Raw genomic sequence first — 25278 nt, forward strand, 5'->3', positions numbered from 1 at the left:
TTAGCACTAGCATAAAGATGAATTGTAGAGTTGAGTATTAGCATTGATGAGCTAAAGGAAGATGTATTACTATTAATAATACTAGAGTAATTTAGATGGACATGCATTAAGTGGAAAAAGATAAGTATCAACCTAAAAGGAAATATCATTTTTAGCTTAAGCTTCAAGTAGTTGAATTTGAGTAGGCTTTTTGACGTATAATCACAACTCACAAGTACTTTAGATATATATTTGGAACAATCTTGTTTTACATTTCTCTTCAACTTAAAGTAGCAATGAGATACTTACAACACTAATTTGAATACTATTGGGGATAATTAGGGTACTTATCTGCTCTCTATCTCAACAAACATTTTTTGCTAACATCGGTAAAATGTTAAAATTGGGCAATTTCTTGTAAGTAATATACGCGTGATTAATGAACATCATTTTGCAACTTACCATGCTATTAGATAACAAAAGATGGCGAATATAAATGAGGAAACGAAAGAATATGTAGAAATTACTAGTCCCATATATGGAAATCTAATCACATTGAAATAAATTCATTCATGACTAATTGCAGCTACTAAAAATAGAAATTATCTTTGATTTGAATAATAAAAGCATAATTATACAGAAAAATCATTAAACTACAATTCAGGAGAGTAGCACATACATTATTAAGATTTTAAGATCATGTATGGGTAGGGTCCAACCAAGATTGGGACGAAGTCTCATGCTATCTTCTTCGTTGGGAATCTTTGGATGTGACCTCGTATTTTAACCTTATTATTGTCCCAAAAAAATGAAAAAACTTATAAAAATTTTCTTGGTTCACACGAATCACACCTTCATAAATTTAATGTCAAGCTCCCCAAAGCTCTACAATGCATGTGATTGGCAACTTTGATGTGAAGGCATTTATTATCACTGGTGAAACTTTAGTAAGTGTTGGATCTTTACCAAGATTTTCCAACAACCTTATAAAGGGGAGGGTCGAGGGTGGTTTTGATGCGTTATGATTTATGAAGTCTCTCTTTGTTTTTAAAAGTTTAACGCGTTTATCGTACATTGTAGCTTTTTGGAAAAGGAACAAATTAAATAGAACTGAGTTAAAATTTTATGAAATGGCTCATAAATAAAAAGCGAGTTGAACTATCAGGTTCATCACGAGTAAGAACTTTATTATTTTGGACTTCTTATCAGTTTTTTGGTTTAGTTTTAGCTCACTTCATTTGTAGTTATTGTTGTTGGCAGTTCATTTAGTAAGTTCATTTCACTTCAAGTCGTCTAATTTCCATTCATTTAGTCCTAAAAATAAAGCACTATATCTTTGCTATATTGCCAATACATTTGGAGATTCATGATCAACAAGCTTTTAGCTGCCCGTTAAAGTTATTACCCGATAGGTTTTTTTTTTAAAAAAAAAAAAAAAAAGGTAAGGAGAAAGACCCTGATTTTTTTGGTCCGATATTTGTGGGCTAGACACTTTGAGAATGAGGGGGAAGGGTAAGAGATCCCCACCCTTAAGTGTCTCTAGTGGAGATCAAACCCCCAACCTTAAGATTGAAAGGTGGCAATCATTAACACTAGTCATTAGACCAAGCTTAGCTTGATTATTACAATAGAGTGTTAGTTGACCAATGGCATTATTACAAAAAAGTTATAGAAAATTGAAATCATTAAATTCGTGAATCAAATCCACTTTCATGGATCCAACAAAAATATCTATACAACAAAAAATAGATAGATTAAAGATATACTTGTTCTCCCTCTGTCCCCAATTGTTTGCCTTAAATCATAAATTCACTTTATTAAGGCTTTGGGTAAAAAATAGTGCACATGAATTAACACAAATATCAATGAGGAGAGAGATAAAGAGAGTGCAAGTGGGAAAACATGCTAAAAGTAGTATGGGGCAATCTTTTAGGAAAACCTTAAAAAGGAGAGTGAAGCAAACAATTAGGGACAGAGGGAGTATAAAATAGTTAAGCGAGATTTGTCTACTCTCATCTATAAATATAAAATGAATAAGATATACTTCCTCCGTTCTTTTTTACTTGACCCGCTTTGACACATTAGTAACACTTTCGCTTGAGATTGTTAGTATGAGCATTTGTTAATTAAGTTATAGCTATGATTTTAGGTAGTTGAATTGTACTTGTGTAATAAGTACTCGTAAAGCGACTGAAGGACTTATTCAGTTATCCTTTAAGTAGGTATGATCCCTCCTTAGCCTTATAAAATAAACATGGCTTTCTGGCCTTGATCACAATTTAACCCAACTTGAGCTTGATACTATGACAAATACACAAGTGTCCACTATACAAGTCCAAGGAGGTTCCACCTCAAAACCATATGGTAATGAGGGGAGTAGCCCCTTAGCCTTATAAAGTGAACACGACTTTCTCTTTTATTCAATGTGGGATACACATCCCAATATTTCTCTACACTTTTATAATCTTCAATGTGGGACAACACTTATACTCACATATCGGTTTACTCATGGGCTCAACATTAAATCTCTAAGATTAAAAACCCAATATAATTTCACGTTCTCTTTTTTCTTTTTCATTGTCTTTCACCACTATCTGTATGTATATAGTCTCTACGTTTAGTGTATATCGAACTATTGAAGATGATTTTTAGTAGAAATTTCTAAATGGTTGAATGAGTAAAAAAAAAAAAAAAAAAAAAAAACAAGTGATGAAAAAGTATTTCCTTATATCTATTGTTTTCTACACTAAGTAATTCAACTAATAACTATCCACTAGTACTTGTTTAAGGATCAAAGACGAAGGTTCTATGTGTGAAGTCGGCTATGAATTGTTGTGTGTCATTACTATTCTCTCCATTTCTATACATCCAAATGCCATCTTCACCTTAGATCACTTGAACTAGAAATTAAAATAAAAAGTAACAATAACCTTTTCTATGATTCTCAATCATGCATTTTCGACCGTTATATTCCATGAATCTGACTTTGACTCCGACTAGTAGCCTCATTTTATCCTACTTTAGGGTTGGCTGATACTTTATCAGTAGACTAGTAGTCTTAAAGCCTCCTATCCTAGCTGCTAACGAATCACGATTGCTGTGTTTCTAAGAAATAACGGGCCATCTTAAATTGTTATTGGGCCAAGGCTTGGACTTATTGGCTCACACATAGAGTTATTATGGGCCAGCCTTTACTAATTGTGTTAGTTCAATGTCTTAAAACATTGGACCATATGTATCATGGGTTAGTAACTTAGTACTTAGAGCCATGTCATGTATTACAGTATTTAGTGCTTTTGGTTTTTAAGTTTGCTACTTTGGGTGATTGGGCCGTGTATTTGATCTCAGGTATATCTTATTTGAAAGTGGGCTAAGGCTAATATACTGCAACTTTTTCCAAATTTTAATCAATTTTTGCATTACAAATTTACAATACACTATAAATTTGTGCATTGTCTGAGTTATTTATAACTCAAATTAAACGGAGAGTATAATTCATCATGCTCTCTCTGTTTCTTAAAGTTTGTCCTATTTTTTTTAAGTTGATCTAAAAAATTGTCCATACCAAACTATAAATGAAGACAATCAATTCACTCTCTTAAAAGATTCCGTAGGTTCCATCACCTTTCACTATTATTCATTCCGCTCAATCATGAAAAATAATATAAACGGAATAACTATTAGCCAACAATTAGGAATGGAGTGAATATTATGGTAATGGACACAACTTTAAAATAAAAAAAGCATTAAGCATTCCATGATATATCTCGATGTAAAATAACAATGTCTTACATCACGTATTGATATAAAAACACAAAAGAGTATAAGACAGTTAAGATAGCTAACATTTACACCCGGATATAAGATGGACAAAATTATCGGATAAGTCGAAAGCTATCTTGGACTCCAGCTTCTCGGATCCCTCGATAGAAAAGATCTAACAAGTGAATTTATGCCAAATAAATGTTTACTTATTCAATTTGAAGACAATTTTTATCGTTAGATGAGATTAGATATATGATTGTTGCTATTACAACTCTACGCTGGCAGTTCCTCTGACCTCCACGAGCAACAGCACAGAAATTTCAAAGTGGAAATGACTGCCTATCCGCACATCAATACTTCACTAACCACTGTATTTGTCCACGTCTTTCTCAGCAACATTGAGCAATTACATCTACTCTTTTTTTTGGGTCCATTTTCTGTCATCATTTTATCACGTATTACTACTAGTTTGAATTCCAATTTTTTGTTTTTTTTTTCCTTTCCTTTTCAATTTGAACTTGACTTAATTGAGAAATTTTATTAGAAAAAACTTTTTATGTTAGCTTTTAAAGTTTTATTTAAGACATGACCTTATTGTGGTACTTTGGAATGACCATTTTCCCTAACTAATTACATGCATAATCGAAGTATTTCCAATCTTCCTTGAGATATTGAAACCAAGGGATAGATCATAGTGTCAATATAATCGTTTAACTATCTCACCATCTAAGTAAGCGATTGAAACAGGGTTAAAGTCTTAAGTTTAAAAATGGTTATTCGAATCAAACTATAAAATTAGGGTTTATTACACAAAGTTCTTGTAAGTTGTAACTAGGGTTCGTCGTCACTAATTGATTGATCAAATTGTACCAAAATTTATATAATTTAAATCTTGGAACTCAAACTACTTTGTATGTTAGGACTGAAACAATAAAATTAGCCCAAAACCTATACTTGTAATAGATTAGACTGATTCTATTTTTTATTTTATTTTATTTTTGACATTTTATTTCCTAATCTAACAATTATGGGTTACTATCAATTTCACCACATGAATATGGCAAAAAAGTAATAAAATATATGTTATCAATATTTATATTTTTCGTTATACAACATTTTTTTTTCCTCTCATCTCCTTTTTTGTCCTCCATCTTCTTCCTCAATTCCATCCCACAAGGCCACAACCCACCTCCATCTTCTTCCTACGATCCCAGTTAACCCACGACTTACCTCCATCTCCGTCCTTCTTCTTCCTCCTCTTTCCATCATTTTCATTCAAAAAAAAAAATCACCACTTTCATCACCATATCTATATCTATATCTATACTTCTATACTTTAGTATTTAAAAACTATAACCAACAAACTAAGAAAGACACATGTCCCCATCCATTCACTACGTATAACTCTCCTCTAACCATAGTGCCACATGTCATCTTACACTATTAATTTTTTATTACACCATTTTTTTAAATTCTTTCATTAAACTTATACTTCATCTCTTCGGCCCTATCCTTTTCACCTTAAAAAAATAATATTAAGTAAAAATAATTTCAGTTTAGTAAAAATAAGTTCAGTTCAGTAAAGTTAATTTCAGTTCAACAAAAATAATTTCAGTTCAGTAAAAGTAAGTTCTGTTCAGTAAAATTCAGTTTTCTTAAAGAAGAATTATAATAGAAAATCAGTAAAAATAATTTTAGTTCAGTAAAAATAATTTAATTTCAGTAAAAATAATTTAATTTCAGTAAAAATAATTTCAGTTCAGTAAAATTAAGTTCAGTTCAGTAAAAATAAGTTCAGTTCAGTAAAAATAATTTCAGTTCAGCAAAATTAAGGTGAATCAAACAGGACCTTCATCTTTTCATCTTCTTCTCTCCCCTTTAATTCAACCTTTTCCTATTCTCTCTTTAAATTTAGCACTTTCACCTTCTATTTAAGCCTCTTTTTTAGGTTAAAGTTCTAAAATTTTTAATTTCTTTAATCATGTTTCCGATTACATATACCCTATAATGACTTACTAATATTTTCTCACTTATCTCTCAAAACAATTTTATATGAATAACCCGTGCATTGCACGGGCCGGGCCAGAAGGCTAGTTTTTGGTTAAACAAAATCCCCATAAAAATGGATAAATAAAGGTCATGTAAGGGTCTATTTTATTCACTTTATTTTCACTTAGAGTGGTCAAGTTGAGCCCGGTCTGACCTGACCCAATTTTGGGCGGGCTTTGGACAACTTTTTCCGGCCCGGCTCGATTTTTAAAATTTTGGGCGAGCTTGGGAAATTATTTTTATGCAAGTTTAGTTGTGTTTTTGGCCCGACGTGAAATTGGCACGAAAGCCCGCATGGCCCGCCTAGTTTGGGCAGGTTTGAGCACAAATTTTCCGGCCTAAAGTTTGGCCCGACACGATAAATGAGCAATTTTTTGTCTAGGCCCGGCCAAACCCAAACCGACCCGCCCATTGATCACCTCTATTTTCACTTATTTCAGGTGTAATAAAGTTCAGTTAAGTTCAATTCATGAAAAATAAGCTCTAATAAGGGTTACTTACCTAAGTACTCGTACAAATTATTAAAATTACAACTAAAATAAGTTTTAATAAGGTGTAATAAGTTTAGATAAGATAAGATAAGTTTAGAAAAGTAAAAATCAGGTGAATAAGACGCACCCTAAAGGTAGGGTGTCCTCCTCCTCTATTGAAACCCATTGTCGTGTCCGAATTCTCCATTGAACACAAGTTTTTCTATTAGTGTTCTTCGTTTCTTCATTGAACACAAGTTAACCCGACTCAATTTAGTCGGCTAAACACTTAAGAAGTACGAGTTTGATAAGGGATCCCCCTTCTTTCAAAATAGCCATAGTAGCGAACTAGAGATTTATCCCCCAATTTAAAGTTTAAAGACGTTTTCCTTTCCACTAGGTCAATTTTTGCTTAACTATAAACCGTACGGAGTTGAAAAAGCAAAAGACCAAAAACTAAAAACCAAAAACCATAACCAAAACCAACCATGAGTATAGTTAGATTAGAAGAACAAGTAACTAAATTTACATAAAATGCGCTACTTAAGAATGGAACCCAATTCTATGGTGGAGAAAAGCAAAGCATACCCCATATTTTAATATCCAACCTGGAAATTCCAATTCCAATTCCAATTCCAATTACATTTCACAATTCATTCACATAATACATTCTCTCTCCTCCCTTCTTCACTCTCTTCTCTACTGCTCTTCACCTTCACCCTCACCCTCACCCTCTTTCTCTCTCCTCCCCCAACCTCAAGAGAGAGAAATTGAATTCAGAAAATACCCCCATTTAATTTTTATTCTACTTTACCCAAATTAAATTAATAATTATTCACAAAAATATAAAGTTAGAGGAGAGAGAAAATCAACCTTCATCATCATCTTCTTCTTCTCATCCATTACAGTGGTTGGGTGGGGTTATTCCACCACCGCCCTTACCACCTTCCGCCACCACCTTCGCCGCCGTCATGGATTCCCTCCCTCCTCCGTCTCTCTCCTTCCCATTCCTTCTAGAAGGAGGAGAGAGAATTTAATTTAATTAATTTAATTTCACCATTAAAAAAAAATTATATTCGGATTCTCATTTCAGGTAATCCACACATTTCAATTCGATTATATCATACAATTTGAATTTTGTTGATTTGTAATGAGTTTTTATTCATACCCTGATTTTTGTTTGATGGGTGATTTTTATTTTTTCGCAGATTTTGGGAAGAAAGAAGAAGAACAAGAACCCTAGTTTTTGCAATTTTTTCCCCAAATCAGACCGTTAAAATGCAGTGGCTTCTACGATTTTCCGGGTTTTTTTCCGCCGCATTAATCATGATTATTTTATCACCATCCCTTCAATCATTCCCACCAGCAGAAGCAATTCGATCATCTTCGCCATTTTTAGATCATCGATTTTCATTCCGAAGCTCCCCGGCTTTTCGCAACGCCGACGAGTGCCGTTCAACAACTCATTCCACCGTCTGTGACCCCTCATTGGTCCACGTGGCTATCACCCTCGACGTCGATTACCTCCGTGGGTCAATCGCCGCCGTGCATTCCGTCTTGCAACACTCCTTCTGCCCGGAAAACGTCTTCTTCCATTTTCTCACCTCCCACGAAACTCGAAACCTCGAGAGTCTCGTGAAATCCACCTTTCCAAACCTCAAATTTAAGCTCTACTCTTTCGATGATCGTATCGTTCGTCCGTTAATCTCAACCTCTGTTCGTCAAGCTCTTGAACAACCTCTCAATTACGCCAGAAATTACCTCGCTGCCCTCCTCGAGCCCTGCGTTCGTCGCGTCATATATCTTGACTCCGATCTCATTCTTGTCGACGACATTGCTAAGCTCTGGAACACGAAACTCGGGTACAAAACAATCGGAGCGCCGGAATACTGCCATGCCAACTTCACAAAATACTTCACCCCGGTATTCTGGTCACAACCCCGGTATTCCGGCACATTCAAAAACCGGAAACCGTGCTACTTCAACACAGGGGTAATGGTAATTGATCTTGTGAAATGGCGAGCGCAAGGCTACACAAGAAGAATTGAACGGTGGATGGAAATTCAAAGGAAAGAAAGGATCTACGAGCTCGGCTCATTGCCACCGTTCCTACTAGTGTTTGCCGGACACGTGGCGCCAATCGAACATCGATGGAACCAACATGGATTAGGAGGTGACAATGTAAGAGGGAGTTGCAGAGATTTACACCCTGGTCCAGTGTCTCTTCTCCATTGGAGTGGCTCAGGGAAGCCATGGTTGCGACTCGACGCCCGTAACGCTTGTCCTTTGGACTCGCTTTGGGCGCCTTACGACTTGTACGTTCACACCACGCGCCGGTAACTTTTACCCGTGTTATTTTTTTCTTTTTTTCAATGATTTTTATTTACGGGTTCTTTTAATATTTCATTTTTTTTATTACTCTTCTTCCCCCTTGTGATTTTTAATTTATGTTCTTTGTTATTTTTTTTTTCTTTTAAAATGGGGGAATTTGTCAATTTTTTTGGTCTTTAATTGGATGGATGGAAGGTTGAGTACTAGCTTTTGTCATCAATTATCGGGTAATGGAGAGTATAATCATGATATTATGGAATATAATTATCATCCTTAGTTTCTCAAAGTGTTTGTATTTGTTGCTAATTTGCTACTCTTACTCCCATTGTTACTGTTGTTATTACCCTCAATAAAAAGAAATAAGCAAAAAAAATTGAAAAAAAAAAGAGATGATTTCTTTCCATTTTTGCTTGTGTTGTTTTTGTTTTTTGCTATTTCAAGTGTAACTTATTGGTGCATATCGAGTCACTCTTAACGGTAGTGATATTCGAGTAATCGGGATATAATCACAGGTCTTGAGTATCGACCAAAAAGCCAAAAAGCCTTTATTACTAACTAAGCTAGTTTACATCCACATTAGGAGTGTCTTTTGATCAACTAGGTAATTGCCGTACTAATTAAGCTAGTCACTCACAACGGTAGTGATATTCGAGTAATCGGGATTTAATCACAGGTTTTGAGTATCGACCAAATAGCCTTTACTACTAACTAAGCTAGTTTACATCCACATTTTAAGCGTATTTTGATCAACTAGGTAATTTACCAACTATTATTGACATTTGGTAGATAACTCTTCAACGGTTATGTATGAGCTACTTTTTGGTGTAGAAAATTTTGTCGGTGAATTACTGAAATGTACTAAGTATGTTCTTCTGTCCCAGTAGTAGCAATTAAGGTGTTTCTTTTTTCCATTGACTAAACTGGTACAAAGCTGGGAAACTATTTCTGAAACAATAAAACTGAGTACTATGCTGTCTTGCTTTTGATTTTCTCAATAAATTGCATTTGTAACATTCTACTGTATGAGCTTCGGATACGGGTTCGGGTACAATGAGTAGGTGTGTTCTGGATTACAGGTGAATGTACCAACTTGTATTATAATTTGCTTATCAAGCTAATCATGTACTTAGTTGATCAATTTTTTTATTGCGATACTTATTAGTTGTTGATTGAGACTGTAGATGGTCCAAGTTTAGCTTGAGATTTTAGCACCTAAGCTAGCAATAAACAAATTAAACCCCATATGCCCCCGCCCCTACCTCTGGGTTGTCCCTGTGTCGTACACATTTTCAACCACCATCTATAAAATGTTAACCTGTCGTAGTTAATTTTCATGGGAGAATATATTGAACACTTCTTTTTCCACCCGTCTCAGAATAGTTTAAACACTTTCTTTTCCATCGGTTTAGGATCATAAGATTAATTATTTAACAGTATTAAGTTATCTTGGCTTATTATCCTTTTGAACAGAGACAAAATAATAATGTCGGATAGTATAGCAAGTACAAGTACATTATAGGAGTACATGTGAAATAATCTCTCGGCAATTGATGCAAGCATTGTAGTCTTGACTAGATTCTTGTTGCTATTTATAGGAAAGAAAGATGCTGCTGCTCCCTCTTCTGTTCTCTTCAGTTGTTACAGTTCTATTTAATTGAATTTTTAACTACTTTTTATCTGTTTTAGGCAATTATCTTAATTAAACTATCAAATTAATTTCTCTGCAACTTGTTCTATAGAATAGGTAGGAAGGTTTTTACTCTAGTGTTTTGAGTTGTCAGTCATGTTGTTTAATTCTTTTATCAATAATATTTTTTTTATTTCTGATAACTTTTCCCTAAAAGTTCGTTTGTTTTTAAGTAGAGTATTTACTCTTGAATGGAGGAAGTTGGGGATATGCATGAATTAATTGCACTAGGTTATGCAAATCTATTGTGCTACAGGTGTACTATATATTTATATGACATGGATGGGTTGATTTTAGGTCATATAAAGTTTATGACTTTAGGCAAATCTGTCAATAGGTCTAATGTGATTCATGGGGTTTGTGGGTGAGTGAAAGACTTTGAAGAATGTAGTAAATAGGAGAGGTGGAAGTCGAGTGGTTTGGATCGAGTCATATTCAGGTGATGAATCTTCTGCTTAGCCTTGGGTCGTATAAGTTTCAGGGCTAATCAGGTCTAGTTAGGGTTAATCAAATCCAATTAGGTGTAAATTTAAAGTGAAGATCATTATTAATCGGGGTTGATAAGTTTAGTCCAAATACGTTCATGTGAATAGAATGCACCTACAGGTTTAATGTCGGTTAGTTGTTTACCTTGTTATGATTACTAGTTCATCATTTGACACATTAGTATTCACTTTGAGTAAGATATTTCTCAATCATTATGAATTTAGGTAGGCGGTGAAATTGAGTGATTTATTACACTAATCAAAACAAGTGATTACTTAACCTCCTTTTAGATTGATGAATTAGTAATTGTTTGATGATACTTTTTTTTTGGATGATTTAGCTCAAGTACCTAGGGTGGGGGTGGGTATCGTGTTGGTAGAAACCTATGCGTAATTATAATAATATTTCCTGTTATTGATGGTGTTTTATTTTATCCTAAGTTAATGCTAAACCAAGTGTGTGATACTTTTTCAAATTTAATTGATACGTTTCACCATTTGCGTGTCCATTTTTTGGTAGGCATCACCAAAGATAATCCCCTCTTCATAATTCTATTGCAACTCACCTTGGATTCAGGGGATTGGAAAAAAGAGATCGTTTGACCAATCAAATTAACTCATGAGAATTGTTGATTTAGAAGGGTAAAATCAAAATGTATAAACGAGAAACAAAGAAAATACTCTACATTTACCAATTACTCGTACTTGCACAGTTGCACATATAACAATACTCTGTTGATGCAATCAACTAACCGGTAATACAATTAGTTAGTCAAATTACATATTGTAATAGTTTACAATTAACCGTTAATGAAATCAACTAGCTATTGTAAGTAAATCAATTAACTATTATGAGTATTAATCATGTCGAATTTGGTTTAGAGGTAAGAATTATATCTCTAATCATGAGATTTTAGGATTGCTATTTACTAAGCAAAACTTGAAAGTGGAGCTTGATTGAGTTGACCTATGAGAGATTTTGATTTTTTAGGATCGTGAAAAATATTGAATTATGCTTTTGCTACTACTAAAGGTTAACGGGATTTATTCGATTGGAATTTCATTGTTCTACTTCGCCGATAATCTTCAAAAGAAAACTAAAATATTTTATTAAAAACATCTAAAAGGCCGTTAATCTTTCTTAATGTACTAGGTTTGTATTCAAGACTCAAAGGCTTATTGTACTTTTATTAATTTTTAATTTTATAAAGTTTGTATATATTAATTTCATTAATGCTCAAGTGGGGGTAGTCATTTATTATTATTGTGTCCAATAAAATAGCGACAAAATAGACAAAGTCCCAAATATTAATACTCTTGGAATATTAACTTTTAATAATAAAAGAAGGAAAGTGAAACATAAAAGGATTAAGGGGGCGTTTGGTTCAAACAATAGTATGGGTTTGGAATGAGGAATGAAACTTGGGTGGTATGTAGTTGGAACTTGATACTTAATTTCACGTGTTTGGTTTTTATCTAGGAATGATAGTTTTCCTTTTAATTTTAAACCTAAAGGTATGGGTATGAGCCATACCCACCTCCCCCCTTGGGTTTCAAAAACCCATACCTTGGGGGTTTGAGGTATGGGTTTGAAAAATGAAATTTCAAGAAACAAACACAAGGTATGGGTTTTGGTCATTCCAAACCCATACCTTATACCTAATATGCTTGAACTAAACACCCCCTAAAATGTGTGTGTCAACATTTATTAAAAAAAAAAATAAAAAATCTAAAGGTGGTTTTTATTTTATTTTTATATAATAAAAAAAATAAAGAAAAGAAAATGAAGGATGCAATGTAATAGGAGAGAGAATGAGAGTGTGTGCGGTGGCAGCGGTGGGAGTCTTGTGAACTACCTCACCTTTCGCTGTTGCCCCTCTTCCCCTTCTTCCATTTGTTTCTTTTTTTATTTTATCATTAATTATAATTGACTACCTTTCACCATTATCTTCTTCTTTTCCTCTTTTTTCTCTCTTTTCTTTAATTATTAATAAAAAAGATCAACTACTACTGGACTGTTACATTTTGTCTTAACATGATGGAGCCTAAATAGAAGCTTCTACGAGTTCCATGACAATCTAATTTTTTTTTTTCTTTTCTAGATGCATACATAAACTATATACGTAGTATATACTATCTCTGTTAGTTTTTAGTTGCAACTTTAGAATATTTTATATTTCACAAATAACAACCCAAAATTGCAACTAAAAGTTAACAAAAGTAGTATATTTTTTAGTTGATGGCATGACAAGTTCAAATGAGGTCACAAATTATGGAAAAAATAAGAAGTAGATACACTGATATGCATTGGTAGAGACATTAAATTAAAGCTTTATGGTATGTTCACTTCAGCTTAATTTCAATTCAATTCAGTTCAGCTCCAATCAGTTCAGTTCAGTTCAGCTCAACTCCAATCAGTTCAGTTCAGCTCCTAATTTCCTTCTCTCATAAAATATGCATTTCAGCTTAGTTCAGTTCAGTTCAACTCCAATCAGTTCATTTCAGCTCAGTTCAGTAGATATGATCAGACTCTTATTGTATAGGTAGTTGGTTAAAATGTGATAAATTAACTTATAATGTTAAATCAATTAATTTATCAATAAATCTATTGATAAATGCACCAATGTTAAAAAATGGCAATAGCTATAGCCAAAGTTGTTACTTTATGAATAAATCGAATGATAATATAAATAAATAAGAATGAAGGGAGTAATGTTTACCTAAAATTAATAAATACTCCGTAATTGTGCATCATTGAAAGGAGTATTAGTTAATTACATACGTCTCATTAAAAAAAAATTAAAATGATTATGACTATCAAAGTACTACGTATTCCATGTTTACATGCACTAAGCAAGATATTATAAAATTAAAAAAAAAAATGTATAGAATAACATTATACTCCCTTGATTATGATTATGATTATGATTATGAATTTTTTTTAAAAGAAATCCGGCCTTGATTTGATTTTGGATTTTCACTTTGTTTTTGTTATTTTTTTTAAGAATTGTTTTTATTCTTTTATCAATCATCAATCAATCTATCTATATTATACACTAAAATAACAACCACTGATGTCATCACTGCTTACGTGTCACTATCTCATTTAATTTTTTCCCTCCAAAAAGCAAGGATGATGTCATATTTTTCCTTTATAAGCTACCCTATATATTTAACATTGCTTTGAAAATTAAATTCCATTTGAATTTTAAATTTTGGGTTTTTTTTACACATATTATTTTATTAATCATTTAAGGGTTGTTAACAATAGTTAATAATATAATTTAATTGAAATTTCCTAATTAAATATGAAAATTATGCACTTTTGGGAATTGTATATTCATATTTAATCAAAATTTAATTTGGAAAACGGAGGAAGTAGTTATTTTCTTTCAATATGTGTTAAAAGCCTATAATTCAATTCTTATTATAAAACCGTGCATCGCATGGGGTTAACCTAGTAACTTAATACTAAAAGCGAAACCAGTGATGTCACATGTCATTCACTGGTTAAAAATTTTCCCTCCATTTTCTATCTTTTCTTTTTTTTCCAATATAAAATATGTATAGCGTATAATATTTACTTTTCAATTTGGTGATTATTTTTTTGCCTTACGCACTCAAACGAAATATTTTTATGTATTCTCAATCTTTCACCCGCTCTCTAACCCTATTTCTTCTACTATCTAATATGGAGTAATATTTATGACTACACAATTTTTTTCCTATCCAAGAAATCTTGAAGCTAAGGAGCCCACATTCCATGGAGACTCTATATAGTTTAATTCATATCTATTTATTTCAAGAAAAGAAAAATTCAAATAGATAGGTCTAGGAAAATAAAGTAGATGAATTAAAATTTAGGAAAAAGAAAGGCTATATATAAAACTTTGATTTAAAACTAATATAAGATCTAATTAATTTATATAAATTTAGTCACTTGTAATAAATAAAACTCAGGTGAACAAAACGTAATGTAACCCTCTCCTTTTGTTTGATATTGTTGACCCTTATGAGGTTTTGATGATGATACTAAGAATTGAGCAAACTTCCTTTCAATAAGGATTTTCTAGTGTTGTGATGTTGGCAGGTTCAGTAAGCATAGAGGGCTGAAGTAGGAACTGGGACAAAGGAACTTTAGAAGATCCATGAGGACAAGTAAAAGACAGAAGAAGAGTTTCAGCAGTGGAACTTCCCGAAGTTGCTCAACAGAAACTTCAAAACGGGTTGTAACGACCTGGTTCCGGTGTAATGCTGGGGCAAGCCTCAACAACCAAGGATCAAGGCAAAGATCAAGATATCAACCGAAGAAGATAGACTTCATAACTTATAGTTGTGTTAAAGATAAGTTTGTTTTCGTAGGATGATGTAAACATATAAATGATAGATATGCATGGAACTTATTAGAAATCAGATAAAGCTTGGCAAACTAATTAATTCGCAAAAGATAATTATAAGTTTGTGAAAAAGGACTTAATTGATTTTATCTTTTAAAATCTAGTTTAACTTGGTTTTATCTTTTTCATAAAATTCTATCTTTTAACAAAAACGAATTTGATAAAATTTGGTTTTCAGAAAAACGAAATTAACTCTGTTTGGTTTCGGTTTTAAAGAAGATAAGATCAGATTTCTGTTTGATCTATCTTATTTGCGAAAACTCTAGTTTGAGAAGCTGAGAAACTCCTATAAATATAGAAGTATTTCAGCTTAGCAAAATGAGAGTTAAAGCGTGAAAACCACTTAGTGCTTAAGAGTAAGTTTGCCAAAGGTTTAAGCTTTATCATTTTGATTTCGGGTTTCATGTGTAGCTTTCCATTTATGTGTTAGAGTGTGTCTTTGAGTTGTAATTGGTTTTGGGGTGAGATTGTGAATTCTCTTAAATTCACGTTTGAGTGTATGAGTTTGAATTCTCTAAAATTCGAGTGGTAGTCAGTCACCCCGAGTCTGTCTTGGGTTGCAAGTGGGAGAAAGGAACCTGAGTGTGTCTTAGGTTGAGAAAGGAACCTGAGTGTGTCTTGGGTCGAAAAAGGTGCCTGAGTTTGTCTTAGGTCTGATAGGATAAGTTCTTATCAATTAGCAAGTGTCTTAAGAGGAACTTGCGAAGCAAAGGTCTGTGTAATAGGTTGTACTAGGAGAGTTGCCTATTATAGTGGAATTTGTTTATAAGTCTCAATAGGGCCGAGGTTTTACTTCCAGTTAGGCACTGCATGGTTTCCTCGTAAAACTTGCTGTGTGCTTTAAGTTTCTTTATGTTTTTATTGTTTATTTCCGCTTAAGTTCCGCGATTGGAACCTACTACCATTCACCCCCCCTCTCGTAGTAGTTCATCTAAACTAACAGATATACACAAAGAACTGAAAGATTACTTTAGTGTTTCAAGCAATGGATCATATGATTCACCAGTTTGCTCGGAAGAAGTGTTTGGTGGGTAAGATAAGTAGTACATTGAACTTCCAATCAACTAAACACAATGCATTAAGGATATGGTGAGGTGTTTTTAAAGTTGAAGCTAACCTATCTTATCTTAGAGTTTGTTAAAATGACAAGGTGCTTTTAAAATTGAAGCTAACCTATCCAATCTTTGAGTTTGTTAAAATTGACAAGTCATTCTCCACATTTACATTAAATTCTTTATTAATTTATTAATCATAATGTTAAATATGTTACATTATTCACCTACACTCTTTATAATCACAAAGTATTGGTTGATCGATATGTCAAATAACCACTGTATGTAAAATTTTCAAAACTTATGTTAAATGTCTAGTAATTTATATTTGTCTCACTGTAAGTCCATGTTTATATATATAATTTGTGAACGAATTTGAATATGGCATATATTGTCTCTACTTATTTCATTAGCACCTCAATTATTGATAATTTTATACAATCATGCACTAGTACACTAGTATTCGTGAATAGTCCCATGAAGTCTAGCGAATTCTTGACGTAACAAAGTTGGCATTATGAGCATCAAGAGAGGAATCAATCATACAAACAAACACTAAAAGTATGATTTTAAAGTGTTAAATAAATGTAGAGGAACATGGGAAGGTACTCAATACGTCATTGTTGCTTAATATCGTATCCAAGGAATAGAATTTTCACCTTCAACTTTTTTTATTTATTTTTTGGCTTTTTTATTTATTTTGCAAAAATTAATGGATAGGGACCTATTCTATACCCACGTGGCCACTTGCTTACATGTAAGTTGTAACATTAGTCACTTTTCAACTTTGATCACATCATAAGCCTCTCTGGCATCTATGATTGGATATTATTTTAACATTAATTTTCGTATTAAAATCTTGATTAATTTACCATACGATATATTATTAGAAATTAAAATAAAGTTACTTGTTTCTTAATTTTTGGCATTTTATGGGGTGAAATATGAGCTGGGGTTTTTCGAAATGATTGGGATTGAACAACCGACACCTCCTCTTAGGCCTATTTTTGATAGATTTTTTTTCATATATATTTTGTTGTTGATTTTGACAGTTTTGTTGTTTTGTCTTCAACATTCCAATCATGCTATCAAAATTATTATTTTTTCATGCAAAAAAAAAAAAAAAAAAAAAAAATCATATCCTAGAATTTGAGTTACATTTTGGAATATTGTGATTGCTTATTGAAATTTCGGATGCACGGAACACTGTGCATACTTTTTTCTTTTTTTTTTTTTTAAAAAAAAGCAAGCGGAATGAACATTAAGTTGTTTTGTAATGAATATAAAATTATTTTGTAAAGAACATATAACTAATTTATAAAGGAGATGTTTTGAGTCATGGAGAGAAAAAGAGTGTGTAAACTATTAAGGCCAATTAATATACAATACACATGATCTACAGTTTGACTATGTTTTCACTTTAGGTTGGATAATTAAGTTCATGATGACCATTAACTTGCATATGAGTCATATCTAGTGGCGGAGCTAGAAATTTTAAATCAAGGGGACAAATGAACATCATCGCTTAGCTTGACAAAAATATACTTAAATTGTTATCGTTTTACAACTCAAATATATAATTATGGAGTACTTTATCAAAAAAATCAACATCATATTAATACTTACAGGAAGAATCGAATCCCAGTTCCTTAAACTACAAACTCATGCATCTAACTTTGACTGCTACGCCAATGCCTTTGATCTATCACAAGATGCGCAAAATAGTGTATTTAAGCTATAATTTTTTTGGGGAAGTGGGGGGACAAATGTCCTCCCATGTCCCACGTTGGCTCTGCTACTGGTTATATCTTAATCCACAAACTTATTTTGGGGCCTCTATTGAACTTTCAACATGAGGTCAAACTCTTCACTTAGTTAATCATAAGTCTGTTGAAAAAGAATCTAACCACATACAAGTTAAGCCATACAGAACCATTTAGAAATAACCGTCTCAGCATATACATGAGTCATTGAGTTGTATCTTAATTAACCATGTATGGCTTGCTCACATCTAATTGAATTACGTTTGGGCTTAGCCGGGCTGTTTACTAGCGAGAGTAACATCTCACTTCTCAATTGCTACTAGCAATTAGGGATGTCAATGGGGCGGGTCGGGGCGGATGTTGGCCATCCCATCCCATCCCCATCCCCACCTAAAATTTTCATCCCCATCCCCGTCCCCATCCCCACGGCGGGTCCAAAATTCATCTCCATCCCCGCCTCGGCGGGTACAATTCCAAAACCATCCCCGCCCCACCCTCCCCACCTAAGACCCGCCTAATCCCCACCAAAGACCCACCTCCCAATACATAATCCAACATAGTTAATACTACGTATAAATTACAACAAATAAAATTATTATTAATATTACACTCTTTTTTTAGTTATAAAATTAGTGTACTACAAATTATTATATTATTATATCTACTATTTTATTTTACATATTTTTTTTTATATAAAATAGTATACAAGTATATAATTTTATTTTATAAAATATATAGACGTGGGTGTAAGGTGGGGATGAGGCGGGTACGAAGTGGGGCGGGTTGAGCGGGGCGGGGATGGGGCAGGTACAATGTAAAATCCACCCCCGCCCCATCACCCATAGCGGGTATGATTTTTATCCCCATCCCCGCCCCACCACCCATCAAACCAAAACCCATCCCCGCCCCACTGGGGCGGGGATGGGGCGGGTCTCCTACTTGACCCGCCCCACTGACATCCCTACTAGCAATAGTAGCATATAGTTTAAGCACCACATTGTACCTTTGTTACTTTATGATCTCTTTTCCACTTTAGAAAAGCCATAACTTTAAGATTGCATAGTATGCACAAGCATAGAAGGTTCAAGAAGGTTGTGATCCATATAAAAGATTGATGCCATTTTGCTCGTGCATTCAACAATGTTAGTATAATAATTCCCTATCAGAAGAACTTTTTTTTTTCTTCTTAAATTGTTGTTAGACTTGTTACTAACATTGTCACGTGACTACAAGAAATTAAACTAAAATAAAGTTGTACAATATATTTCTTCCGATTTTTTTTAGTTGAGGGCTAATTGACATGTTTTGGTTGTTGATGCTACTCATGTTAGATCTTGTTATAATTGTTGCAATAAATAATACAAGAATGGTTCTCATTATATCAACTTTTAATATATTTTACCTATCAATAATTAGAGATATCAGCGATTAAATTTTTAAGTTGACAAATATAAAAAAGAATCATGTTAATTAAAAAAAAGCCGGGGAAGCAATTATTAGGGCTTGTTTGGCATTGTTTTTGGTTTTCAGTTTTTAGTTTTTTGTTTTTTTTGAAAACCAAAAACCAAAAATAGGAAACAAGAAAAAGGTGTTTCTATTTTTCTGTTGTCAGTTTTCAAAATTATCATGATTTTAATCGGAAATTACAAGTTCATCATAATGATGAACAAAACTCGTTCATCATAAGGATTAAAACGGGTTTTCACGTGTCCACATGGGCGCCAGTTGTGTATATGTGAAATAAAGTGACACGTCCGTTAATCCTAGTCAGGGCTTACTTAAAAACGACGTTTTAGTCACTCAACAAAACGGTGTTTGCTATGGGAATAAAGGTTATAACGACGGTATTTGGAGATGTATCAAGATCTTCTTCAAATCAAAAGGGAAGTGGAAGTGCTCGATCCTCTAGGCGGTAAAACCGAAGTGTTTCGGTGGCGTATAAGCAAATTGAATCGGTCGACCGTATACCGCAAAGTAAGTTTTCTGTAATTATGTGAATATTTGTCTGGTTAGGGTTTTGGTGGTAATCGTTCTGTTTCTGATTGGAGATAGCAATTAAATTGGTGAAATGTAATTGGATTTTAGGATTGGATTTCTGTGATTGATATACTGCCTTATTTTTTCGTTATTAGAACAATAATAATGGCGAATGGAATGCGACGAGTACTGATGGGAATGGATTCAGAGGAGGTTAGTGTCAATTGATTTATTATTCGCTTTTGTTAATTTACAGTTTTGTCAGTGTGGGGTTTAATCGATTTATTATTCGGATTTGATAATTTAATTAAATGTAACTGTGTGTTTTTTTAGTACGGGTGTTGAATTGAATCTGCAAGTTTTTTGGTGATGTAAATGATTTTAGGCTTTATGATTTGGGTTGGTTTTGTAGAAAATGGTGCAGGTATCCAGTGGACGTAGTTACAATAAGCTAATTGAGTTACATCCTGGGTTGTTTAAGGTAATTCGCAGATTGTGTTTGTTTATTTTCATGTGTAAGGTATTTCCCGAATTGTTTTTGTTCTTATTGTTTTTTAATTTTTTCTGTAATTGAACTATCGAAATCTGTATTGTAGATTCATCTCAGTACAAGTGTAAATGATGTGGTTGCTGTATTTGTTTGGTAATTAAGTTTAATTTGAAATAAAGCTATGCAAATATCCAATTGTTAGGATGATAGCCTCAGCGTTGGTGGTGTTGTGAAGTCTTCTGGGCAAGTTTTGAATGAGCATTCGATGTCCATATGTAGGGTGTGTATTATTTGGACACTGAAATCACTACATTGATTTGGTTGACTGTAACAATGAATGTATATATGCTATTGTCCTTAATCTTGTAATAAGAGTATTGTTTTCTAAAATGCAGCCCCCCAATATTAGTTGTCGTATTCAGTCGTTTGGTCGAATTTGCCAGAAATTTGACGAAAAGAGGACACGATGGGTTACAGAGATGGGTTTTGGGGGATTCTAGGCATCCCTAACGGTTCTAAAGCTGTACCAAGCTCAAAATTGATGAATTCGGAGGTTCGTGGGAAGGTCCAAAATGTCCTAATGAAATACGGGAATTCGTGGAAGACTAAATCAAGTAGAGGTTGCGGATCTATATACACATCCGTAGGCATTCCGGTTACGTCCAAAATGATGGAGCGGTTGGGGGGCCAATTTGGGGATGCTGACGAGCAGGAGTTCAAGACTTTATTTCTAATTGTCACATTGCATATGGTATTGTGTCCAACCCAATCCCCACGACTAGCTTCAGATTTATTACCCGCTGTTAGTTGTGCCATGGATTGTGTGGAGTATGACTGGTGTGAGTTGGTGTTGAGCAAATTAATGAATAGCGTTTCAAGCTTTGCGAGGCGATTTTATGCAAATGGATATGCTGTTGGAAGTGGTGGTTGTGCCATATTTGCTGTGGTAAGGGGCTAAGGGGTTGTAGATAATCCATACATTTATTAATTTATGCAGTATATGGTAATTGTATAGGTTACTGGCATTATGGTTTGTTGTGATGTTCCAGATATTCTACCTTGATCGGCTGGATAGGCAGCCCGTGGAGTGGGATGTTTTCCCTCGTGTGAAGGTTTGGACCATGAAGCAAATAGCAATGGCATCGAAATGTGATCGCAAACGAGACGGGGACTATGGGCGCTTGGGAGTGAGTAAATTGAACTAAGATGAATGCTACCTACATAGTTTTAAACGGTTAAATTATTTGTTTATACAGGGAGTCAACTTATCAAAAGGTTAAAGTAATAGTTGTTGCACTGATTGTGATTGCAGTTGTTAGATATTGCATATGGAGAGCAACATTCCAGGGTTGCTAGGGATGTTGAACCACCCCCAGCAAATGTTGTCCAAAATGTGAGTGTGGAGATCTTTGTTTGCAATCCTACATCTATGCCTTTCGTGGAATTAAGTTAGGTTGTTTAAATTGTTTGGATTAGATTGCAACAACAGTTCGGGATTGATGTTTATTATTTTGGCTATGTAGGATATATCAACTTTGCGTGTCTTGGTACGTGATCGTCGTAGAAGCAATAATCTAGTTATGGGGGGTGTGAAGAGGAGATGTTATCGCATTCGCGGAAAGGAAGACGAAGTCGATGTCTAACAAAGAATGTGTACTTTTCACAGAGATTTTGATGGCATATTTGTACACTATAAGAATTTGTAGATTTCCTGGTTGTATTTCATATTGTTGAGATGGTTTGAATTATACAACTTTGAATTGTTTGAGTAATTTGTATATTAACCAAAAGGTGGTTGTATAATAAGGGTAGTGCTTTGATTTGAGTCCATGCATGGTGTATGAGCACACCTATACAGGGAATTTGATGAACCTTCACCATGTAAAACCAACCAAATATTAACCCAAAAAAAGTATAATACCAAAACCTTAGGGCCTTTGTGACGAACCCCGATGTTGGGCTGAAGATGTAATCAAATTTATAGCGGATATTTTACATTGCATCGGTTTGTTGGGCCAAACCCGTGTCAATACTAGTCTGATACAGTGTTGGGCCTCCAAACAAGCTTTTTCCTTATATACAATCCAACGTATCATATGTATAATGGCTGGTGAAGTTGAAAGTAAGTGTTGGATAAAATTAATTAATCAAATTATCCGGATTGATTAACTGCTTGGCTGAAGTAATACTCCCTTTGTCCATCAATTACATTCTTGTTCGTAAATTTACACGTGAATTAAGGAGTAAATAAAGAATAAGTCAAAAAACAGTAATGAAAATTTTAAAACTTAATAAAAGTCCATAGGAGGGACGTAATTATGGAATAACCGAAATAGTAAGCACGAATCTAAAAAAACGGGACGGAGGGAGTAACCAAAAAAAACTCCCTATTAAAGAGCAAACAAAAAGGAAAAATATTTATATCGTTGCGTTTTTACCAACGTTAAAGAGGAATGCAACATTCGTTAATGTTCATTGCGGTTGTTGTAATGTGTTATGGTTAACTGATATACTAAGCTTACCTAAACTAAACCTAGCTTGACTGAACTGAGCTGAACTGAACTTAGTGACTTTAAGTACCGTGTGGGCTGTTATGTTTAGCGGATTTACAGTTCATTTCAGTTCTGTTCAATCTCAGGTTACTTTTTCGTTGTCGAAAAAATATGTACTAGTTTAGTGTTGTTTTGTTGAGAAACAATATGGTTAGCCTAATTCTGTTCAGTTAAGTTCAGTTTACTACAGCTCTTTGTTCATTTGAGTTCATCTTCTATGCGAATTGTGAACTGAACTGAATATATTACAAGAGAAGGAAATTAATTGAACTGAATTGAAATTAATTGAACTGAAATGAAATCATTTGAATTGAACGTAAAGCTGAAACAGAACTGAACTAATTTGAACTCAACTCAACTGAACTGAACTAAATTGAACTTAATTGAGTTGGGAACTGAATATAACTCATTTTAAATGAACTCAGCTGAACTGAAGTGAATTACTATGTAAGAGAACAGGCCCTTAGTCGTAAACTTAAAATCTCTAATCAATGACAACCTTAGTTCCTAATCCACACCTTAAACAAAACCCTAACTCTTATCCAAAACCCTAAGTAGGGAAGGCAATGTAATCCGAGTTCGATTCGAATCTGATCCGATCCAAGTCCGATCCAAATTTCGCCTAAAATAGATCCGAATCCGAATAGGAGGCAGCTCGTACTTGGACCCTATGCAAAGTCCGATGGAGTCCGAATCCGATATTATGAGCATATGCTTTATAACTAGGGACAATTGTTTGCTTGTGTTTGTATAAAAATGTTGTTATGTAACTAAGTTCATAATTAGAATATGTTATGTTTATACTTTACTTGGTATGACAATACAAACAATTATAAGTATATGACATTCCAAAAACAAAATTTAATATAAAGTTCGGATCATTTCGGAGGTTCGTATAGACGGTGCGTATGCAGATCCGAAAAATACGAGTCGGATCTGATTCGGATTCGGATTTTTTGGAGTGGGACTCGGATTCGGATCCGAGTCCGAGGTCCGTTTACTAAACGGGTCGGATTCGGATTTAGCTACAACCGACCCGAATCTGATCCATTTCCATTCCTAACCCTAACCCACCTGCCAATAGTCTATCACCTTTCCATCAATAATTGTAGGATTTTCCTATAAATAAGGCAAAGCTTCTCCTAATAATTTACATTGCCTTTTTCTAGCCATCTATTATTTTCCTCATAACCCCCATCACCGACCTAATAAATCATCATGCCTAGAAGAGCTATTACGAAGTGCCACACCCCCGCTCTTCTGTACTTTGATCCCCCTTCTGGAATTGTTCCGGAAATTGACTTCACACAATACGAGTTCATGTTTATGTCCGATGAAGGCGAAATTTTAGCCACTGTTGCACCTGAGACCATTTGTTCACTAGTCCTTGACCCAAAGCACTCATATTATTATTTTTACAACTCACTGGTTATGCGTGAGGCTGGTACAGAAGATGAACCACGCCCCGCGCATATACCAAGCATCTTAGATGCATACCCAATTACACCTGCATTTGAACCATTTGTGAACTTGTGTTTGGCCCTTTGGGTCCACCCAATGCTGGTCCAGATAATTTGAAACCAGCGTTGCATGTACTGGATCCTAAACCTGTCCTTAACATTGATGGACCTATCTGGGATTTAGACTACGTCTCACTTCGTTTGTGTGTCGGTGTGTACACAGATACATTCCAGGTATTTAAGGTTCCTCCCTTTCATATTCTGCACTTGTGGGTTGGTTTTCATGAGCATCTAAGCGATGCTGCTAGTTATCATAAGGTCGATCTGAGTCCATGCAATGGGGTGCTGTCCAAAAAAGTAAGTCATAGGTCATTTGTTCCCCTACCTCCGAATTCACTGGTTTGTGTGTGGAATGTAAGAGGCATAGGGAGACCCTCATGATTTGAGTATTTTAGTAGACTGTATGACCTGCATAAGCCTATTATTGTTGTGTTATTGGAGACAAGGCACGGGTATCCCAACCTCTACAGGGTTGTGAAAGATCTACCCGGTAATTATAGTTTCTGGCACTCACCACCGGATAATGGGTTGTGCGGAGGTGTTGCGTATCTCTGGATGGGTGATCTGGTAGCATGCGATCACAAGTCTCTGTATACGGATGCTGTTAAGGCCGACGTTTATTTCAAGGTTTATATATTTAATTTTCACTTGTGATTTGTTTAAAGTAGGTGCATTAGAAACAAAATTTGTTTACAGTAGTTAATAAAAATTAATAACGTGTTTTTCCTTATAAATGTGCTTGCAGGGGCATCCTAGGGCGA

At 34.2% G+C, this 25278-nt stretch overlaps 1 protein-coding gene across 1 annotated transcript; it reads left to right on the forward strand.

The window, feature by feature from the left end:
* Nucleotides 1–6872: 6872 nt before the first annotated feature.
* LOC145616302 (putative galacturonosyltransferase-like 7) lies at nucleotides 6873–8797 on the forward strand. The gene is made up of 2 exons (XM_081671002.1): nucleotides 6873–7356; nucleotides 7472–8797. The coding sequence occupies exon 2, from the start codon at nucleotides 7542–7544 to the stop codon at nucleotides 8601–8603; it is 1062 nt and encodes a 353-aa protein (XP_081527128.1). The 5' UTR covers nucleotides 6873–7356; nucleotides 7472–7541; the 3' UTR covers nucleotides 8604–8797.
* The last annotated feature ends 16481 nt before the right edge of the window (nucleotides 8798–25278 follow it).

Source organism: Chenopodium album, chromosome 26 (genome assembly GCF_948465745.1).
Source record: "Chenopodium album chromosome 26, dcCheAlbu1.1, whole genome shotgun sequence".
Taxonomy (NCBI): Eukaryota; Viridiplantae; Streptophyta; class Magnoliopsida; order Caryophyllales; family Amaranthaceae; genus Chenopodium; species Chenopodium album.

Coding starts and splice junctions, on each gene's coding strand:
- LOC145616302 (XM_081671002.1), top strand. CDS start 7,542: ATGCAGTGGCTTCTACGATTTTCCGGGTTTTTTTCCGCCGCATTAATC.